At 36.8% G+C, this 21068-nt stretch overlaps 1 protein-coding gene across 1 annotated transcript in view; it reads left to right on the plus strand.

Moving 5' to 3' along the window:
* The window catches only part of PTPN13 (protein tyrosine phosphatase non-receptor type 13), a 195723-nt gene that overhangs the window by 35522 nt on the left and 139133 nt on the right, over window positions 1–21068 (plus strand). The window contains exon 2 of the mRNA XM_080797716.1: window positions 8570–8689. Coding sequence (XP_080653842.1) covers window positions 8575–8689 — 115 coding nt within the window. The 5' untranslated portion in view covers window positions 8570–8574. The remainder of the gene's footprint in view (window positions 1–8569; window positions 8690–21068) is intronic.

Genomic DNA, 21068 nt, shown 5'->3' on the forward strand with positions numbered 1-21068 from the left:
TACTTTTCTCCTAAGTTTAAGTGATATATAGAGAGTGAAGAATTCCAGAGTTTTCTTCTTGTTTTTTGAAGCTGTCTTTGAAAGCAGGGAATAGGCATATATGATTTCTGTTTAGATAAGTGGTTGACATGAGCCAGAGGCTCAGAAAAGCAATTTAGGCTTGTTTGTTTTAGTTTCTCTTCTCTCACTGGAAAAGTAAAATGGAAAAGTTGACAAATATTAAGCCTTGCTCCAACTTCAATAAAAATGTTTAGACACATGCTATTTTCTTTTCTGTGGCAACCTCCAATTAAAACTTCACTGGGTTTTATCTCTTTTTCTCCTAAAAAATCCCAATTCTTCCTTAATCTTTCTGGACTATATTAGGCAATAATGTTTTTTCCCCACTCTTTAATCTGTCTGTACCTATACCCTAATGGAAAAAAATTGTAATGTATTTATTCACTTATTTAGGGAGATTCACTTTCAGTCTTCTAGAGTTATAATAATGCTTTTATTATTTCTACTTTGAGTGTATCTGTTTTGGTGTCAACCATTCTGAATCAGTAGTTAAAAAGTAAAATAATCTCACACTATTTAATGTGTCCTCTAATTATTGTGTTTATCATTTTGGGTCTAACTAAATGCTTACAAAATTAGAAGTTGAGAGAAAAACAAGGGATTGCTTTCTTGAATAATGGGTTTTTAAAAAGATTGTGTTATCAAAGCACAAATTCTAATTTTACCAATGTCTAAGTTACATGGCATCTTAGATATGCTTTGGCTGTTTGAGGAGGGAAGATTGTAGACCTTAGCCACAAATTTTGTTTTGGTAGTCTTTTTTTTTTTTTTTAAGATTTTTATTTATTTATTTGACAGACAGAGATCACAAGTAGGCAGAGAGGTAGACAGAGAGAGAGGAAGGGAAGCAGGGTCCCTGAGCAGAGAGCCCGATGTGAGGCTCCATCCCAGGACCCTGGGATCGCGACCTGAGCCGAAGGCAGAGGCTTTAACCCACTGAGCCACCCAGGCCCCCTGTTTTTGTAGTCTTATAGATTTTTTTTTTTAAGTGGGAGAAGTTAACTCTTAGAAAACAAGTGTTTTGTTTTGTTTTGTTGCAAGAATATGACTTTATTTTTTATTCTTTATTAATATATAATGCATTATTAGCCCCAGGGGTACAGGTCTATGAATCGTCAGACTTACACACTTCACAGCACTCACCATAACACATACCTTCCCCAATGTCCATAACCCAACCACCCTATTCCTACCCCATACCCCACCACAACCCTCAGTTTGTTTTGTGAGACTCAGAGTCTCTTATGGTTTGTCTCCCTCCTGATCCCAGCTTATTCCATTTTTTCCTTCCCTGCCTCCCAACCCCCCTCCCCCACATTACCTCTCAAATTCCTCATATCAGGGAGATCATATGGTAATTGTCTTTCTCTGGTTGACTTATTTCGCTCAGCATGTTTTGTTTTTAAAAGCATGTGTTACCTAAGTTGGGGGTTGGTTTCTTCTGACAGTAAAAAAAAAAAATTCAGACAGCTTCATGAGACAAAGAAAAGCATTGCTGTCTTGCTTTTGTCAAGTTTAGATGGTTTTCCTCTTTTAAACAGTGTTATTGATGCATAATTGACATATGTATATAATAAACTACACATATTTAAAGTATACAATTTGGCAAGTTATGAAATATTTATGCAGTTGTGAAATCATCATCACAATACAGGTAATGAACATACCCATCATCTCCAATCATTTTCTCATGTCCCTTTATAATCACTCCCACAGGCTTCCTACAGGACAATGCCATCCTCAGACAATTGTTTGTCTCCTTCTCTGTTTTCTTTTTTTTTTTTTAATTTTTCCTTTCCTTCCCCTATGTTCATCTGTTTTATTTCTTAAATTCCACATATGAGTGAAATCATATAGTATTGATCTTACTCTGACTGACTTATTTCATTCAGCATAATACCCCTTAGTTTCATCCACATTGTTGCAAATGGCAAGCCTTCATTCTTTTTGATGGCTGCGTAATATTTGTCTGTGTCTGTGTCTGTGTGTGTCTCTGTGTGTGTATCTGTGTGTACACACACTGTGTCCCTTTATCCATTCATCTGTAGGTGGGCATCTGGGCTCTTTTCATAGTTTGGCTATTGTGGACATTGCTGCTATAAATTGTGGGGTGCAGGTGCCCCTTAAATCAGTATTTTTGTATCCTTTTGGTAAATACCTACTAGTACAATTGGTGGATCATAGGATAGCTCTATTTTTAACTTTTTGAGGAACCTCCATACTGTTCCCCAGGGCAGCTACACCAGTTTGCATTCCTGTCAACCATGCAAGATGGTCCCCTTTTCCATTTGATACTGTATCTAAGAAGAGTTTGTCTAATTGATTTCCTCCTAACTTTAAAAAAAAAAAAAAAAAGGCCTCTGGGGTGCCTGGGTGGTGAAGTTCATTGAACATCCAACTCTTGATTTCAGCTCAGGTCTTGATCTCAGGGTGGTGAGACTGAGCCCCATGTCGGCCCTGTGTCAGCTCCATGCTCAGTGAAGAGTCTGCTTGAGATACTCCTTCCGTCTCGCTCTGCCCCTCCCACTTGTGTGTGTGCTGTCTCTCTCTTTCTCTCTTTCTAAAATAAATAGAGTTTTTTTAAAAATGGCCACCGGGGTATTATGGTATGCAGAAAAGGTTATTGAAAATAATTTTTAAATTTTTATTAAATAAGAAATTCTAAAATCTAGTTCTTAAGCTTCTAAGGTCAATTTAGTTATACTTGTAGACGATTTTAATAGTTACTCTTAAGGAGTTCTTTGGTTTGTAATCACATTTTCCAAACTTTATTAATTAAATTTTCTTAAATATTTTAAATTGCACTCATACAACTAACAGTAAATTTTTTAAAGTATTTCAAGGGCACCTTGGTGGCACAGTTGGTTGAACGTCTAACTCTTGGTTTTGGCTCCAGTAGTGATCCCGGTATGGTGAAATTGAGCCCTGTGTCAGATTTGCTCATTGCAGAATTGGCTTGAGATTCTCTCTCTACCTCTTCCTCTGCTTCTTCCACTTGTGCTCTCTCTTTCTAAAATAAATAAATCTTAAAAAATAAAAGATATTTCCGTTGTCTGACTGACCAAAAAAAAAAAAAAAAATCCTTCCCAAGTACTTAAATAAACGTGATGAATGAAAACTTGTAAGTATGCTGAGATTTAAGTTCTCTTAGATGTTCCAGTGGCATTTTGTACATTTTAAAATACAAGTCTGAACTCATTTTCCCAATTACTTTATTTAAATTGGCATCACAAATTATATCTGTTATTGTATTTGACCTAGTTCTCTTAAACATTAGAAACAACTAAATACCAAATATATACAGATTCTTTAATTTTATTTTTTAAGATTTTTTTTTAAGATTTTATCTATTTGTTTATTTGTCAGAGAGAGAGAGTGAGCACAAGCAGGCAGGGGGAGCAGCAGGCAGAGGCAGAGAGAGAAACAGGCTCCCTGCTGAGCAAGGAACCCTATGCGGGACTTGATCCAGGGACCTTGGGATTATGACCTGAGCGGAAGACAGTGGTTTAACCAACTGAGCCACCCAGGTGTCCCAAGATTTATTTATTTTAAAGAGAGCATATGCATGAGCAAGAGGAGGGGTAGAGAAAGAGAATCTCAAGAAGACACCTTACCCATTGGGGAGCCTCGTGGAGGGCTCAATCCCCCGACCCTGAGATCATGACCTGAGCCGAAATCTGGAGTTGGACACTTGACCAAATGAGCCACCCAAAGGTTCTTTAATTTTCAAAAATACCAATATATGAGCTTATTTCTCTTAAACTTTTTAATAACTTCATTGTGAATCTTTTAGGTTAAAAGATACTTAAAATTTTGGGGGTTGCCTTCTCAGCTCATGGTTTTTTAATGACCAAAGATGTCCTTAGCCAAGACGGTGAGTGGATATTTGCCCAAAACTAGTGGCACACACACAGCTGTACTCTATAGTTTTTTTGTTCTAAAATAGGGTAATCTTATAGCCCTATTTCCTTAGAATCAACTTAGACATACCGAATTCATTAGTCTACCCACCACCCCCAGACAGGTTGTTACATGACTTGATTGGATTCAATTAATCTGTTTACTATTTCATTCTTTCTGGAATCACTTTTCTGGGCTCCCTATTTGTGAGTGACACAAATCCCTCAGGATTAAAATGACATCTGTTAGAATCCTTTTGTGTCTTTGTTGGACTGGGCACAGATTTAAGGTCATGACAGTTAATACTTGTGTTAACAAAAACACAATAATGATTCTGGTTATGTAATATAATTAATTTTTCTTACTTAAAAGTCTTCCCTTAAATTTATTTATGTAACCAACAACATTCAAGGAAACAAAAGTGAAGAATACGGTTAAATTTACTATAAAGCAGAACCTCTTTGATAGTAAAATAATTCCAGTCATACATCTCTACCCCTGGTTATCTGGTACTGTGCCTAAAGAAAATAACTAAAGTAATACACTTTCAAGAATTTTCATGACAGGGCTCCTGGGTCATTAGTTAAGCGTCTGCCTTCGGCTCAGGTCATGATCCCAGGGTTGTGGGATCCAGCCTCACATTGAGCTCCCTGCTTAGCAGGAACCTGCTTCTTTCTGTCTCTACCATTTTCCCTGCTTGTGCTTTCGCTCCCTCTGTCAAATTAAAAAAAAAAAAAACTTAAAAAAATATTAATTTTCTTGACAAATTGTTTCCCTCGTCTATTGGTTGACTTCAAACTTCTTTTTCTCCACTTCTTCTCTTTTTTTTTTTTTTTTTTCTTTTTGCATCCTTCTACTTCTGCCTTTCTTTCATTCCTTCATCTTGTCTTTCAGAACTAATGATCTGGAAACTTGTAGTAAAGGTGAATAAAAGTAATAGAAAAAAAGATGATGATGGTAAGCAATTGCCAAACATGGTGACAATTTAGAAGGTATAGTGTTTGATTTTTAGAAAGCTGCTTTAACATTACATTAAGTTTTCAGACTAGGCGATTAGAAGGGTGATGCAGTTTTTAAAAATCTTAAGCCTCGTTTTTAGCAAACTATAAATTATAAATTTCCAATCTATTCTGTTAGCTAGATAATATTGCTTGAAAAAACAATGTTCCTTCTATGTTTTAGAGTTCCAAAAGTTCCATCCAGAGATGCATAGAGATCCCACTACACTAAATAGACAAAAAATTTTAATAAAAATTAAGAGGATTAATAAAATATAATTCAACCTGATTGAGTCAAACAACAGAAGTATAATTAGTAATCTTTATAGATAGAGAAGTCAAACACTGAAAAAATTCTGTTGGTTGAGAAGTTACTTTTACTTTTTCATTTTCTTCCAGGAAATAGTTATATTTTAAAAACATATTCCTTTAAAAATAATTAAAAATCTGTATCTTGAGATTTAAAACTTTGTGTGTGTGATACAGACCACTTTCTTTACAATGCATAAGGTATAATCATAAGCAATTTATTTTGTTTTCCTTCCTTCCTTCCTTCCTTCCTCTCTTCCTTCTTTCCTTCCTTTCATAAGACAAGTTCTTCTCTTGCCTCTATGTAAAAAACTCAGTCTGGAGCATCTGGGTGTCTGAGTCAGTTAGGTGTCTGACACTTGATTTTGGCTCAGGTCATGACCTCATGGTGGTGAGATCAAACGCCCGCAAGGCTCCACACTGGGCATGAAGCCTGCTTGATTCTCTCTCTCCTTTCCCTCTGCCCCCTCCCCCACTCACAAGCGTGTGGAGGCACACACACTCTCTCTCTCTTAAAATAAATAAATAAGTAAATAAATAACTATTAAAAATAAAAACTCAGGTCCATCATTCTCTCCTTATAGTCACTTAATAACTATAGTCACTCATTGAAAATACAGTGTCAATTCCATAATTAAAAGTGCCTAGTTAGTATATTAATCACAGTTATGTCCTCATTCAAAGCTAAAACTATTCCCTCCCCTTGCTACGGTTAGCTATAGGTGGAAGGCAGCGTGCTTGACTTTTTCTTTCTGTTGCTTATCTCCTTACCCACTGGAAAGTTGCTTTATCTGATCGCATCAGAATTTAAACTGGGAGCAGGAAGAAAGGTAGAGGCAAACAATTTTTTACCTGACTCGTAACTCTTTTTGAACTTGTAAGTTCTTAAGGCTGACTCTTTCTCTTACGTGTACTTTTGTGTGTTCTTCAGAGACCTTTACTGGAGCTATATTTCCTGTGACATTTCAGAAAATGATTCCTCCTATGAGCCAGTACTGAATTCTTTTTCCTTTTCCTTCTCCTCCTTCTATTCCTACCGTCTCATCCTTCCTGTTCATCCACCCTTCCCCCACCTTCCCCCTTCTGGAGGTACTCTGGGAACTCAAGAGGTACTCTGAGTAGGGTTGGGGTTTTGTGTTTTTTTTGTTTTTTTTTTTTAAGATAACTTTCCTGAGATATCATTGACATATCATAAAATGTACTCTTCTAAAATGTACCTTCAGTGGTTTTTAGTGCAGACACGGAGTTATGCAACCATTACCACAACTTGAATTTTGTAACACTTTCATCATTTGAGTAGGATTTTGGTAGCTCCAAGCTGGCCATCTGTGTGGTCCTGCTTATTTACATCTCCCCATCCCCAAAACAGCATGCTTCCTCACTTTGAATCTCATGTGCCCTCCTCAGGCACCAGTCTGTGATGTCCTGCCAATGGCATTCTCCCTAATATCAGGGAAGCACTCATAGGGGTCCCATGGAGGCCTCATTTACCAGCTAGGGTCAAACAAAGGCACCTTTCTATACACCTCCTGTTTTGGTGGGGGCATGAAAATCAGTATAGCTATCTTCAAAGAAATTCTTCATATGCAATTTTCTCTCTACTCTTTTTATCTTGTGTGTAGGCTTTAGAGCAAGGTAACTAGTTCTCAGACATCTTACTTTGGAAATTTGCTACAGGGTACACTATCTCACAAATCCTGTTGGTATCTTATTTTTAATAATATCTTAATGTGTCTGTTGAAACTTCAAATTTCGTACGGTGCTTTATGCAGAAGATAATAACTCAGATGTCTCTTAGAAAGCAATGCAGCTTATTCTTTTTTTTTTTTAATGTACTATCATTTAATCAAGTGCATAAGAGACAGAGTTTTTTTGGGGGGGATGGGTGCCTGAATAAATAATCACTTCTGTATAAGCTAAGTAAAAATGCCTTTGGCTTTTTCTAAGCAATATCTTATATCTTCCCTTTTAACTACTACATTGTGCAATTAAGTGCATACTCCTCAAGGCAGTTCCTAAGCATAAAATGCTATGGTAAACATTTGAAAAGGAAAGTGGCAGGACAAGGTTGTCCTCATTTGTAGCGGAGTTGCTTTTTTCCAGTCTGGGTTGAAGTAACATAAATACAAATTTTAAAAAAATATTAGCTATCCTTGTTAGTTGAATAAACAAAGTCAGCTTTTGTCTTAAACAGCTGTTTTTTATAGGTTAATTTTAAAATTTAATGAAGGATATAATTACAGAAAATAAGCATTTAACATTTTCCACTTCCTCTAGCTTCTTTTCCAAACCCATCTGTTTCTGCCTACCAAGAGATATACATTATGCACATTACACTTAAATGGGTTGGGATGGTTAGAAATCATAGTGATCAAGAGCAATTGTCTTTTCAAGAAATGCCAATGTAGGAAACTTAATGTATGATGATATTGAGTAGCTGCATTCCCACCTTTCACAATGAAAATAGGATTATTGTGCCCCATAGAAAACCTTAAAAATTGTCATTATATCACCCACTTAATTGAATGCCATTGAAAAAAGTTGACCCTACAAAAATGTCCCTACAAAGTCACCCTTCTGAGTTTTTAATTCATTCTCCATAGAGTTAGATTACAAAGCATGTTTACAGGAATAGACTTTTTCTCCATTATAAACCCCAAAATGCATTATTATTATTATTCCCGTGTCACAGATGAGAAACTGAGTTTTAGACATGAAATGACTTCTCCAAGGGCAAATGATAAGTTGACAGCATAGTTGGACCTAGAAGTACTTAAGTCCATTCAGTGCAAAATTTATAGTTATACTATATATATCGAAGACAGAGAAATCAGTTAGTGAATGGAAGAAATGTGTTCCATCTTATTTCAGCTCCACACATTGAGGCTGTAGGAGCTCCTGTCCTCATTTTAGCTGGGATGCATAGAATGAAGCCTAGAACTATAATCTGAAAGGCCTTCTGTGTTCAGTCTGGCTGTTTTGATGTAATCATCTGCACTTTGCTGCCTCCTGGTACCTTGAACTCTCTGTTTTCTCCCATGAAATAGTCATCATCTGTTTTCTGGTTCAGACCAAAAAGCTGGCCCTATGGGGCTAGGGCAAGGAGCTGGTTTGAGGTTTTTTCCCTCCAGTTCCTTTATCCTCTATGAATTTGAGCTGTAGGGTGATACCTAGATTGAAGACCATATTGAGAAATTAGGTAGCCAGGAAACTCAGTCCCTCATCACTGGTATGGAACTTCACTACTGTAAGTGCAGTACAAGTTGCTGATGTGTACCCTATCTGTTACCTTTGCTTCTTAGGTAATATGCACGTGTCACTAGCTGAGGCCCTCGAGGTGCGGGGTGGACCTCTGCAGGAAGAAGAAATATGGGCTGTATTAAATCAAAGTGCTGAAAGTCTCCAAGAATTATTCAGAAAAGGTAAGGCTTTTTGTCCTTTTTTTTTTTTTTTTTTTTTTTTTTTTGGAGTATCAGATAGGTGAAAAACACATAAGGAGGAAGAGTATAGAAAGGAATACTTTTTCTTATCTTTCTTTGTACTAAAAAAGCTCAGATCTTCTCTACCTTCATTTGAACATCTTCTTTGTCCCTCATATTGTGCTAGGTGCTCAAAATACAATGCTGATCAAAACCAAAAACATTGACTGGAGTTTGTAATCCAGTGCAGAAAATTGCTCTTAGTTAAAATACTTATATAAGCAAATGTAAAAAATGCAACCATGACAAGGGCTACAAAGGAGGGGAATCAGTGGCTATGACCCCTAATAGGATTTGACCTGGTCATGGGGAAGAAAAGGAAAGTTCCCTGAATAAGTCATCTCTGAGCTAAGATCTGAAAGAAGAGAAGTTAACCAGAGGAGAAGGGGAAAACATTCCTGTCAGAAATAATATTATGTGTATCCCTGTAACTCCAAATTGGGATAATGTAGACTGAATAACCAGTTTGGTGCTTCCCTATAGAGATGATCACCTGGTCCAAATGACTGTGTGGCATTCTGGAGCTGGAAAAGTTAGGGAGTCACTCTCCAGAAACATTTAATACTCTACTGAAACACTCTACATGAAGATGGTATTCACCATTCAGACCACATGGCCAACACCTATTCAGAATAGTAAATAAAGAAACCAAGCTTCATCTAAAAGAAGAATTAAACTTTAAAACTGTTTTGAGTAATTTAATCAGACACAATAATCATTACAGAAATGGGGGAAGATTTGAGCATATAATGGTTTCTCAAAGTATGGTGTCTGGATGGGTAGCATCACCATCACCTGAAACTGGTTAGAAATGCAAATAATGTAGGCCCGTGCTAGACCTACTGAATACGAAACTCTAGGGGTAGAACCCAGCAATTTATGTTTATCAAGTCCTTAAGGATATTCTGATACCTGTGAGAGAATCATTATGCAGGGGAATTGCTGAAGACCATGAGCCATGGGAACCTTTTGGAAGGTGTAGGGGTGACCACTCATTGAGTATAAGAAGGTCTAGAGCAGAGAGGAAGAATGTTTGGAGACAGGTGATAAAGCTTTGTCATAGTTGCTTTTATATTCTAATCCAGGGACAGGAATTTGAAACAGTGTTAGGGCCCTCCCAATTCTGCTATAAACTAGGTGTTTGAGAATCTTTGATTAGAGTTAGGATTACTCTAAAGAAAATGCTTTCATTTTATATAATGCCACTTACTTAAATCTAGCTATTTTAAGTAGACCTTGTCTTTGCTTCATTTTAATTTTAATTGTCAGACAATTAAGAAGTATGGGTATTCCAGAATATAGAGCAGTTACCATGCTCCAAAGATGTTGTTGAAGGAAGGATATGTTGGTGGCATTCCTTAGCTAATAGTCAGTTTAATATTTAAGAAACAGCGTTGGCTAAGGTTTTGTGTGGAAGATCCCAAGTAGAGGATGACACCGTTGGCCTTATGTGTTCACTCAGATCAGACAGGATGCATGTGTAGAGTTTACTGTGCCAAATAAATGATTGGGGCAGTAAGTACTAGAGATGTTCAAAGGAGGGAGAGATAATACCTCTTTTTATTATACTAATGGCAGGATCACTGCCCTGGCCATGACTCATACAGAGTATCTGGCACACTGCAAATACTTGGGGGTTTTCTTCTTTCAAATTTTGTAATGTTAATAGAGATTGAATGTCTGAATGTAAAGTACTTATCATTGAGGTAAAATTACTGCACAGCATATTGGCACATTACAATGGAGAGACTGGTTATGTTATAAAATGAACTGTGAGGCATTTAGGTCTTAAACACTGTCCAGTGGGAGCTGGATACCATAAGGCCTTCAGTCCAATCCACAGGGAAACAACAGTAATACAGAGAAATTGAATTTGGCTTCTTTGGCAGTCTAGAAATTACCAACTATTGTAATTGCCAATTGGAAATTTGTATTTATTTGGAGGGAATTTATGCTTATTTGATTTTTTTTTTTTACCTGAAATCTCTTAGATTTTCATTTCTTTGTTTGATAACACGGTGTCTTTTTGGCCCAAATTCTTCTCCTGACTATTATAACAAACTGAAATAAAAAATTATTACTTTGCTTAGTTTGTGAAAGAATGGTGTTGGTCTTGGTTTTCTAGTACACCCCTTATGAATAACAGTAGGAATGTTAGTGATGGAAAAGGAAGTAAAATACAGTGGTCTCTAAGAAGTTTGTTTTTCTAAAATGTATTTTCTTCTCTTGGTTTTGTCTTTTTTTTTTTTTTAAAGATTTTATTTATTTATTTAACAGAGAGAGAGATCACAAGTAGGCAGAGAGGCAGGCAGAGAGAGAGGGGGAAGCAGGCTCTCTGTTGAGCAGAAAGCCCAATGTGGGGCTCAATCCCAGGACTCCAGATCATGACCTGAGCCGTAGGCAGATGCTAAACTGACTGAGCCACCCAGGGACACCCCTCTCTTTTTTTGCCTATTTTTTAATTAGGATATTAAAGTGAAATAGAAGTTCTGGAAGAATTTCATTAAGGGTCCTTCCATATTGTGACGCTCTAACTGTATGCTTCTCAATGCTCTTTATTAATAGATTGGATGGCATATATTCATTTAAGATTTTAGATTTTACATCATGGATGAACTCTTGCAAGAACTGAGTAGTCCTAGATAATAAGAAAGCAATGCCATCTTCATATGCTTTCTACATCATCTTTAGAAATGAAATTACTGCTGCCCTGGAATATTTAGTTTATAATATTAGTTCCCCAAAACTGTCATTTTCTTTTTCTTAGTTATGGAACTGTTGCTCTTTGCAGAAAACAATGTTTTGAATCTAAGGGATTTTAAAGTATTAGTGTGGATGATTGGTTGTTGCTAATGTTTCCCCTTCATGACTAATCAGAGGAAAAGAGATATTCTCCCTTACTGAGACAAGGATATAAACCCTTTATGTGTAGTCATTCTGGTTCTCTGTTTATTAAATAAGATAATAATTAATGAAATGGGTAAATTAAATAAATAGTTAAAAATAGAATAAAGCATTTTGATAAAGTGCTAAAAAATGAGCAACATTCACTGTCTAAATAAAAACAAAGAGTTAACAGCAAATATCCTTGGATTGAGAAGTCTGTTATATTTCTTTTTCTTTCTGGGAAACAAATTTTAATAAGTTTGCAGAGAACAGGGCAAATAGACATCTTTGGCGGTTATTTCATTGTAAACACTTATATGCGTGAATGAAAACAAATTACTACAGATATCTGGGACAAATATCAAACTTCTCTGTTCCTCGCTTTTTGAGGAACAAAAAAATTCTACTTTAAAAAGTAGAATTTGTAGATACCTTTTTAAAAAACAGTCTTACTAGAGAATTGTGTATTATTTTATTATCAAAATAAAGTGAAATGTAAGTTTTTTTGTTTTTTTTTTTAATTTTGTGCATTTGCTTTCACTAATAAATACTTTCAGGGTGCCTGGGTGACTCAGTTGTTAAGCATCTGCCTTCGGCTCAGGTCATGATCCCAGGACTGAGCACCACATTGGACTCCCTGCTCAGTGGGAAGCCTGCTTCTCCCTCTCCCACTACCCCTGCTTGTGTACCCTTTCTCAGGTATCTGTGCCAAATAAATAAATGAATTTATTAATAAGTAAGTAAGTAAAAAATAAATAAGTAAATAAATATATAAATAACTTTTTTTAATAAAGATTTTATTTGTTTATTTGACAGACAGAGATCACAAGTAGGCAGAGAGACAGGCAGAGAGAGAGAGGGAACCAGGCCCCCCACTGAGCAGAGACACCCCCCCCAACTCGCCCCTGTGACGTGGGGCTCAATCCCAGGACCCTGGGATCATGACCTGAGCCAAAGGCAGAGGCTTTAACCCACTGAGCCACCCAGGCGCCCCTATAAATAACTTTCTTTTAGGGAGGGTGCCTGGGTGGCTCGGTTGGTTGTGTCTGCCTTCAGCTCAGATCAGGATCCCAGGGTTGTGGGATCAAGCCCCATGTCGAACTCCTTCCTCAGCAGAGCATCTCTTTCTCCCTCTCCTTCCTCCCTGCTCATGCTCTCTCTACCTCTCTCAAATAAATAAATAAAATCTTTTTAAAAAAAAGAAAAGTAAATACTTTTAGCGAAATTTTCTTGCTACTGAAAGGGAAAAATAACATACAAGGGATACATAAACTCAACCACACATACATGTATATTTTTATTTATAGAATCAAAATCTTTGATCTGGAAAGATCTTAATGCATTTCACCTAATCATTTTTAGAGATAAGGAAACATGGCCTGGTTTAAGTGACTTAAAAGAATTGTTGGCAGAGCAGAACTAATATAACTATCCTAAAATAAGTCATTATGAGCAATACATATTTAGAGCCATAAAATTACTTCATTATACATGACAATAAAGTTTAAAAATTGATTGCCTTTCTAGGATGTTTAGAGGATGTTCTAGGATGTTCAGGATGTTTAGAGAAGTAACATCAGGGGATAAAATTGGCATCACTTCAGATTCTACAGATATTAAAGGAATAATAAGGGAAAGTTAGGACCAAAGATGTTGAAAAAATTGAAATGGAAATTGAAATTCAGTGTTGAAGTTGAAATGGACACCTTAAAAGATGGAAAGTACCAAAGTTCATTCAAGAATGAGTAGACAACCTGAATTGTCCTATATCTATGAAGGTGAATGAATGTATATTTATAAATGTTCCACAAAGAAAATCCCAAGCCCACATTGCTTCACTAGAGAATTCTAAAAATTTATGGAAGAAATAATAGCAAATTCTATATCAAACACTTGAAGAAAATTGAAGAGAAGCAAATACTTCCCAACTAAGTCTGTGAGGTCAACATTAATATCAAAATCAGACAACAAGGGGCACCTGGGTGGCTCAGTGGGTTAAGCCTCTGCCTTCCGCTCAGGTCATGATCTCAATGTGGATTGAGCCCTGCATTGGGCTCTCTGCTCAGTGGGGAGCCTGTTTCCCTCTCTCTCTGTCTGCCTCTCTTCCTACTTGGGATCTCTCTGTCAAATAAATAAGTAAAATCTTTTAAAGAAAATCAGACAACAATATTTTTTTTTAAAGATTTTATTTATTTATTTGACAGACAGAGATCACAAGTAGGCAGAGAGGCAGGCAGAGAGAGAGGAGGAAGCAGGCTCCCTGCTGAGCAGAGAGCCCGATGCAGGACTCGTTCCCAGGACCCTGGGATCATGACCTGAGCCGAAGGCAGAGGCTTTAACCCGCTGAGCCACCCAGGCGCCCCTCAGACAACAATATTAAAGAAAATAAAACTATAGACCAATATAACTCATGAACATAGAGGCAAAAAAAAATTTGTGTGTGTGAGAGAGAGCATGAAAGTGATGGGGGCGGCAGAAGGAAAGGGAGAGGAGAATCTTTAGCAGGCTCCACACTGAGCACAGAGCCCAGGGTGTTCAATCTTAGGACCCTGAGATCTTCTTAACACATTAAGAGAATGACAGGAGAAGTCACAAACTGGGAGGAAATACTTGTAAATGATGTAACTGATAAAAGGCTTGTATCCAGAATATATAAAGAATTCTCAAAACTTAATAGTAAGGAGCAAGCAAACCCCCAAAATGGGCAGAATATTTGAAGAGCTCGCTTTCCAAAGAAGATATACAAATTTCTGATTTCAAATAACTCGAAATTATTAGACTTTGGGGAAATAAATACAAAATCTCAATATCATTAGTCATCGGGAAGATGTAAGATTAAAGCCGCAAAGATATTATTTCATATCTATTAGAATATATATACTGCTGGGGATATAAAATGATCCAGTTTCACATTTTAGAAACTGTTTTATAAGTTCTTGAAAAGTTAAAAATACACTTATCATACACTTATAATTACTTAACCAAAAGAAATTAAAACCTGCGTCCATACAAAGCCCTGTATGTAGATACTCATCTTAGCTTTATTTGCAGTAGGCAAAACCTGGAAGCAAACCAAATGTCCTTCAACAGGTGAATGGATAACAAATTGTAGTATGTCCATATAATGAAACAATACACAGCAATAAAAAGGGCTAAACTTTTTTTTTTTATTAACATATAATGTATTATTAGCCCCAGGGGTACAGGTCTGTGAATCGCCAGGTTTATACACTTCACAGCACTCACCATATCACATACCCTCCCCAATGTCCATAACCCAACCACCCTCTCTCTGCCCCCCTACCCCCGGCAACCCTCAGTTTGTTTTGTGAGATTTATGGTTTATCTCCCTCCCGATCCCATCTTGTTTCATTTATTCCCTTCCTACCCCTAAAACCCCCCATGTTGCCTCTCAACTTCCTCATTTCAGGGAGATCATATGATAATTGTCTTTCTCCGATTGACTTATTTCACTTAGCATAATACCCTCTAGTTCCATCCACGTCATTGCAAATGGCAAGATTTCATTTCTTTCGATGGCTGCATAGTATTCCATTGTATATATATACCACATCTTCTTTATCCATTCATCTGTTGATGGACATCTAGGTTCTTTCCTTAGTTTGGCTATTGTGGACATTGCTGCTATAAACATTCGGGTGCACATGCACCTTCGGATCACTACATTTGTATCTTTAAGGTAAATACCCAGTAGTGCGATTGCTGGGTCATAAGGTAGCTCTATTTTCAACTTTTTGAGGAAACTCCATGCTGTTTTCCAGAGTGGTTGCACCAGCTTGCATTCCCACCAACAGTGTAGGAGAGTTCCCCTTTTCCTAGGAGCCATTTTTAAAAAGGTTTAAAAAGAAATAGATGAAGTTAATTTTACTGTATTTAATCTATTAAAATATTCTAATATGTAGTCAATATAAAAAAGTATTAATAAGATGTACACTTATTTGGGGCGCCTGGGTGGCTCAGTGGGTTAAAGCCTCTGCCTTCGGCTCAGGTCATGATCCCAGGGTCCTGGGATCGAGCCCCACATCGGGATCTCTGCTCGGCAGGGAGCCTGCTTCCCCCTCTTTCTCTCTGCCTGCCTCTCTGCCTACTTGTGATCTCTGTCTGTCAAATAAATAAATAAAATCTTTAAAAAAAAAAAGATGTACACTTATTTATATTAATTTGAAATCTATTTTATATTCATAACCCATCTCAATATACTCTAAATTTCATCAAGAATATTTAGGTCTTATGAAATGTATTGATGAAAAAGTATATTTACATACTCAAGCTGTTCCAAGCATACTTTAAGCAGTTTCCCAATAACTGATTAAATATTCATTCTTGAATTTATTTATTTTTTTAAGTAGACTCCATGATCAGCATAGAGTCCAACACAGGGCTTGAACACATGACCCTGAGATCAAGAAGTCACTTAACCAACTGAGCCACGCAGGTGCACTTTCATTTTAAAATTTAAAATATATGTGAAATTCAGTTTCTCACTTATGTTAGGCACATTTCCAGTTCTTAAGAGCTGTATGTGGCTAATCTCTACTGTACCAGAATGTGCAGATAGAATTTAATGTCCTCTTAAACTGGCAAAACAAAAGCATTTTCATGAAAAGGTGAATATTTACCATCAATGAAACATCATTGAAGAAACTACTAAAAGATGTATTTCCAGAAGAAGGAAATTTAACCCAGAAGGAAGAAGAAGGCTTAACAAAGGAATGATAAGCACAACAATTAGCTAACTTGATGGCAAATCTAAATAAGCATTGTCTATATTAAAACATCAAGAAAGATGATGTCAAATTTAAATTTACAGATAATAATATTTAGGTAAATGATAGGAGTTAAAACAGCTTAAGGGTCTGACTTATGGGAATGATAGGTTTATTGACTTTAGAGCTTGCATAGTAATATCTTCAAAATTTGTGAGATAATCAGAAAACAAAAAGAGAGAAATGTGCAGGCGTGCCTGGGTGGTTCAGTGGGTTAGGCCTCTGCCTTCGGCCCAGGTCATGATCTCAGGGTCCTAGGATTGAGCCCCACATCTGGCTCTCTGCTCAGCAGGGAGCCTGCTTCCCCCTCTCTCTCTACCTGCCTCTCTGCCTACTTGTGATCTCTCTCTGTCAAATAAATAAAATCTTTAAAAAAGAGAGAGAGAGAGAGAGAAATGTGCAACTTCCAATCTGGTAAAACCAATGGAGAATAAATAACTGAACTCAGCCTTGAGAAGAGAGACAAAGCATTAAACTTCAAACTGATTTCTTGGTTGGTTTGTTTTATAAGCCTTTGTAGTAAATATGGAAAGTTTTTATGGATTAAAATCTTTTGAGTAAATCTTTGTACAGTCTATGCAGCTTTTAAAAGACCAAATCCTAACTAGTCTCTTCATATTACATTCCTAATTATCTACAATCATAATTTTCTTGATTAACAGGGTGTATCAGTTGTCTTTGACAAGCCACATCTTGCCCTGTCTTTATAAAGCCACAATGAACAGGTCCTTCAAGTTAAGTGTGTTTGAACCACACAACATTACCCCATTTCTCTCCCTGGAAACAAACCATAAAACATGAAATTAGTATCTAGCATTCTTAAAATGAATAATGTCAGTTGCTTAACAAGTGTATGAAGAACTTGTAGTAAACCACGCCTCCCCTCATAAATACACAGTCAGTACACTGTTTTGATTTGAAATTTTTTTGGCTCGAGATGTGACAGACCATTTTACAAATTTAAAGAGTCATACATTTTTTAAAAATTTATTTGACAGAGAGGGCATGTGATAGAGCACAAAGAGGGAGAGGGTGAAGCAGGCTCCCCCACTGAGCAGGGAGTCCAACATGGGGCTAAATCCTAGGACCCTGGGATCATGACCTGAGCCAAAGGCAGATATTCAATTGACTGAGCCACCAGGCTCCCCAAGAGTCATATATTTAAACAGGAAAGTTGCTACAGGTCATGCTTTCTAGCCTCATCCTAGGCTGATAAAAAGAATTTTACTCACAATAAGTATTGTTTGAATTTCATAGTTAAGGATTTTTTTTAATATTGAGGTATCATGTATGTAGTAAGGAGTGTTGTGCTTTTTTCTTTTTAATAACTAGAAGTTTGTACTTCTTAATCCACCTCACCTACTTAATAAAGAGCATTATTGTTAATTGTACATCCTGGTGAATTATATGAAAGCACACACCCATATAACTACCACCCAGATCAAGATATAGAACCTGGGAGGTCTCCCTCACGCTCCTTCCTTTCAGTTCTCCTTCTTACTCCTCCTCCACCTCCTCCTTCTTTGATTATAGCTGAGACACAGTGTTACATAGTTTCAGGTATACAACACAGCGATTCAACTTCTGTATATGTTATGCTGCGCTCAGCACAAATGTAGCTACCATCTTTTGCCATACAACCCTCTTACAATATTTATTAATTTGGGGGTGGGGGGAAGAGAGCCTGTGAGTGTGGGGGAGGGGCAGAGGGTAAGGGAGAGAGAGAGAGACTCTCGATCAGGCTCCACACCCAACATAGAGCTCAATCTCATAATCCTAAAATCATGATCTGAGACGAAACCAAGACTTCCACGTTTAACCTACTGAGACACGTAAGTGCCCCTACAATATTATTAACTGTATTACCTATGCTGTGCCTTTTATTGGCATGACTTATTCATTCCATAACTGGAAGCCTGTGTCTCCCACTTCCTTCACTCGTTTTTCCTACCCTCCACCCCCTCCCTTTTGGCAGCCATTGGTTTGTTCTCTGTATGTATAGATCTGATTCTGCTTTTTGATTATCTATTTACTTGTTTTTTAGATTCCACATATGAGTAAAATCTTATGGTATCTGTCTTTCTCTTTCTGACTTACTTAGCATAATACCGTCTAGGTCCATTCATGTCATCACAAATGGCAAGATCTCATCCTTTTTTGTGACTTGTAATATTCTTGTGTGTGTATGTGTGTGTGTGTGTGTGTATCACATCTTCCTTATCCATTTGTCTATCAATGGACATCTAGGTTACTTCCATATCTTGGTTATTGTAAATAATGCTGTAATAAACATAGAGTTGCATGTATCTTTTTTGAATTTTTATTTGTTTGTTTTGTTTGGGTAAATACCCAGTAGTGGTATTACTGGATCATATAATATTTGTTTTTAATTTTTTTGAGGAAACTCCACACTGTTTTTCATAGTGGCTGCACCAGTTTACATTCCTACCAATAATGCACAGTTTTCCTTTTTCTCCATATCCTTACCAACACTTATTTCTTGTCTTTTTTATTTTAGCCATTCTGACAGGTATAAGATGATATCTGGTTGTAGTTTTGATTTGCATTTCCCTGATGATTAGTGATGTTGAACATCTTTTCATGTGTCTCCTGGCCAACTGTATGTCTTTGGTAAGATGTCTTTTCAGGTCCTCTCTCCATTTCTTATTTTTATTTTTTATTCATTTTTATTTTTAAAGATGTTATTTATTTATTTATCAGAGAGAAAGAGCATAAGCAGGGTGGGTGGCAGGTAGAGGAAGGAGCATGACCTAAGCCGAAGGCAGATGCTTAACCAACTGAACCTCTCAGGCATACAGCTCTGTCCATTTTTTAATCAGATTGTTTGGTTTTTTGGTGTTGAGTTGTGTAACTTGTTTCATATTTTGGATCTTAATCTGTTATTGGCTATATCATTTGCAAATAACTTCTGTTCAGAAGGTTGCCTTTTTATTTGTTGATGGTTTCCTTCACTGTGCAAAAGCTTTTAATTTGTGTGTGTATGGTTTTTTTTTAAGATTTTATTTCTTTATTTGAGAGAGAGTCAGAGAGGGAGAGCACAAGGGGGCAGGGGGCAGAGGGAGGAGCAGGGAGCCCAGCAGATGTCCGGCTTGATCCGAGGACTCAAGGATAATGACCTGAGCCAAAGACAGACATTTAACTGACTGAGCCACACACGCACCCCAAAAGCTTTTTATATTGATGCAATCCCAGTAGTTTATTTTGGTTTTTTGTTTTCCTTTCCTGAGGAGACATAACTAGAAAAACGTTGCTATAGCTTATGTCAAAGAAATTATTCCCTATGATCTCTTCTACAATTTTTATGGTTTCAGGACTCACACTTAGGTCTTTAATCCATTTTGAGTTTATTTTTGCGTATGGTGTGAGAAGGTGGTCCACCTTCATTCTTCTGCATGTAGCTGTCGAGTTTTCCCAACACCATTTGTTGAAGAGACTGTCTTCCCCCAATGTTATAGTCTTGTCTCCTTTGTTGTATATTATTTGGCCATATACATGTGGGTGGGTTTCTTTCTTTTCCTAGTTAATTCTTGACTACCAAGAATAATCATTATTATGACCTGTTACATAGATAAATTTTGCTTGATTTTGAACATCATATAAATAGAATCATACAATGTAAACTGTTTTGTGTCCGAATTCTTTTACTTAACATTCTGAGATTCATCCACATTATATGACCAAGCTTTTTAAAGAAAACGTTTTATGATTACTTCTCTATATTCTCAAATACAGAAATTAAAAGGGAGCTTTATGCCTCGTATCATTTAGTAACCCGTTAAGATTATTACCTTTTTGGGTGATGTGTATCAGTCATGTTTTACATTTTTACAAGAAATGTGTCCTAATATTTCTTTTTGGACAGTGGAATCGTTTGCCATTCAAATAAGCCTCCTTCTCCCATTTCTCTTCAGAAGGAAAAATTCTTGAAAATGTAAATAAGATGGGGTTTCTGAAGAGCAGCAGAGAATAGCATTAGTAATCACAAAATATTTTTCATAAATAGCTTCAGATCACGGTTATGTGGAATCATGTTGTCATAATTAAAGTCAGTTTCTCTCTGGCAAAAAAAGTTTCTCTCTGTACTTCCTTTTTCTAGAAATTGAAAATATAAACTAATCTTCATTAACTTTTTCATCCAATTCTTAAAAATTGAAATAAATGCCAGTCATCCTTTATATTTTTTGTTTTTCAGCTATTGTATAAATTCCAGGCCCTCGAAAGTAAAGAGAAGTTGCTGAGTTCATTCCTGAAAATTTGTAATCTTTTCCCCCCCCAGTGTTATTCAGATAGCAGTAGTGGGAAAAGATGTTTTTTTAGGTACTTGAAAATGTGTTGTGGGGAGAAAAAATAAAACTTGCTGTTTTATAAATGGCCTTGGGTGCCTGGGTGGCTCAGTTGGTTAAGCGACTGTCTTCGGCTCAGGTCATGATTCCGTAGTCCCGGGATTGAGTCCCACATCGGGCTCCCAGCTCCATGGGAAGTCTGCTTCTCCATCTGACTTCTCCCCTCTCCCCTCTCATGCTCTCTCTCACTCTCTCTCTCTCTCTCAAATAAATAAATAAAATCTTTTATAAATGGCCTTTAATTTAAAATTTATTTCCGTTGCTGATTACCTTGGTTATAGTTTA

This window comes from Martes martes (assembly GCF_963455335.1).
Source record: "Martes martes genome assembly, chromosome: 2".
NCBI lineage: Eukaryota > Metazoa > Chordata > Mammalia > Carnivora > Mustelidae > Martes > Martes martes.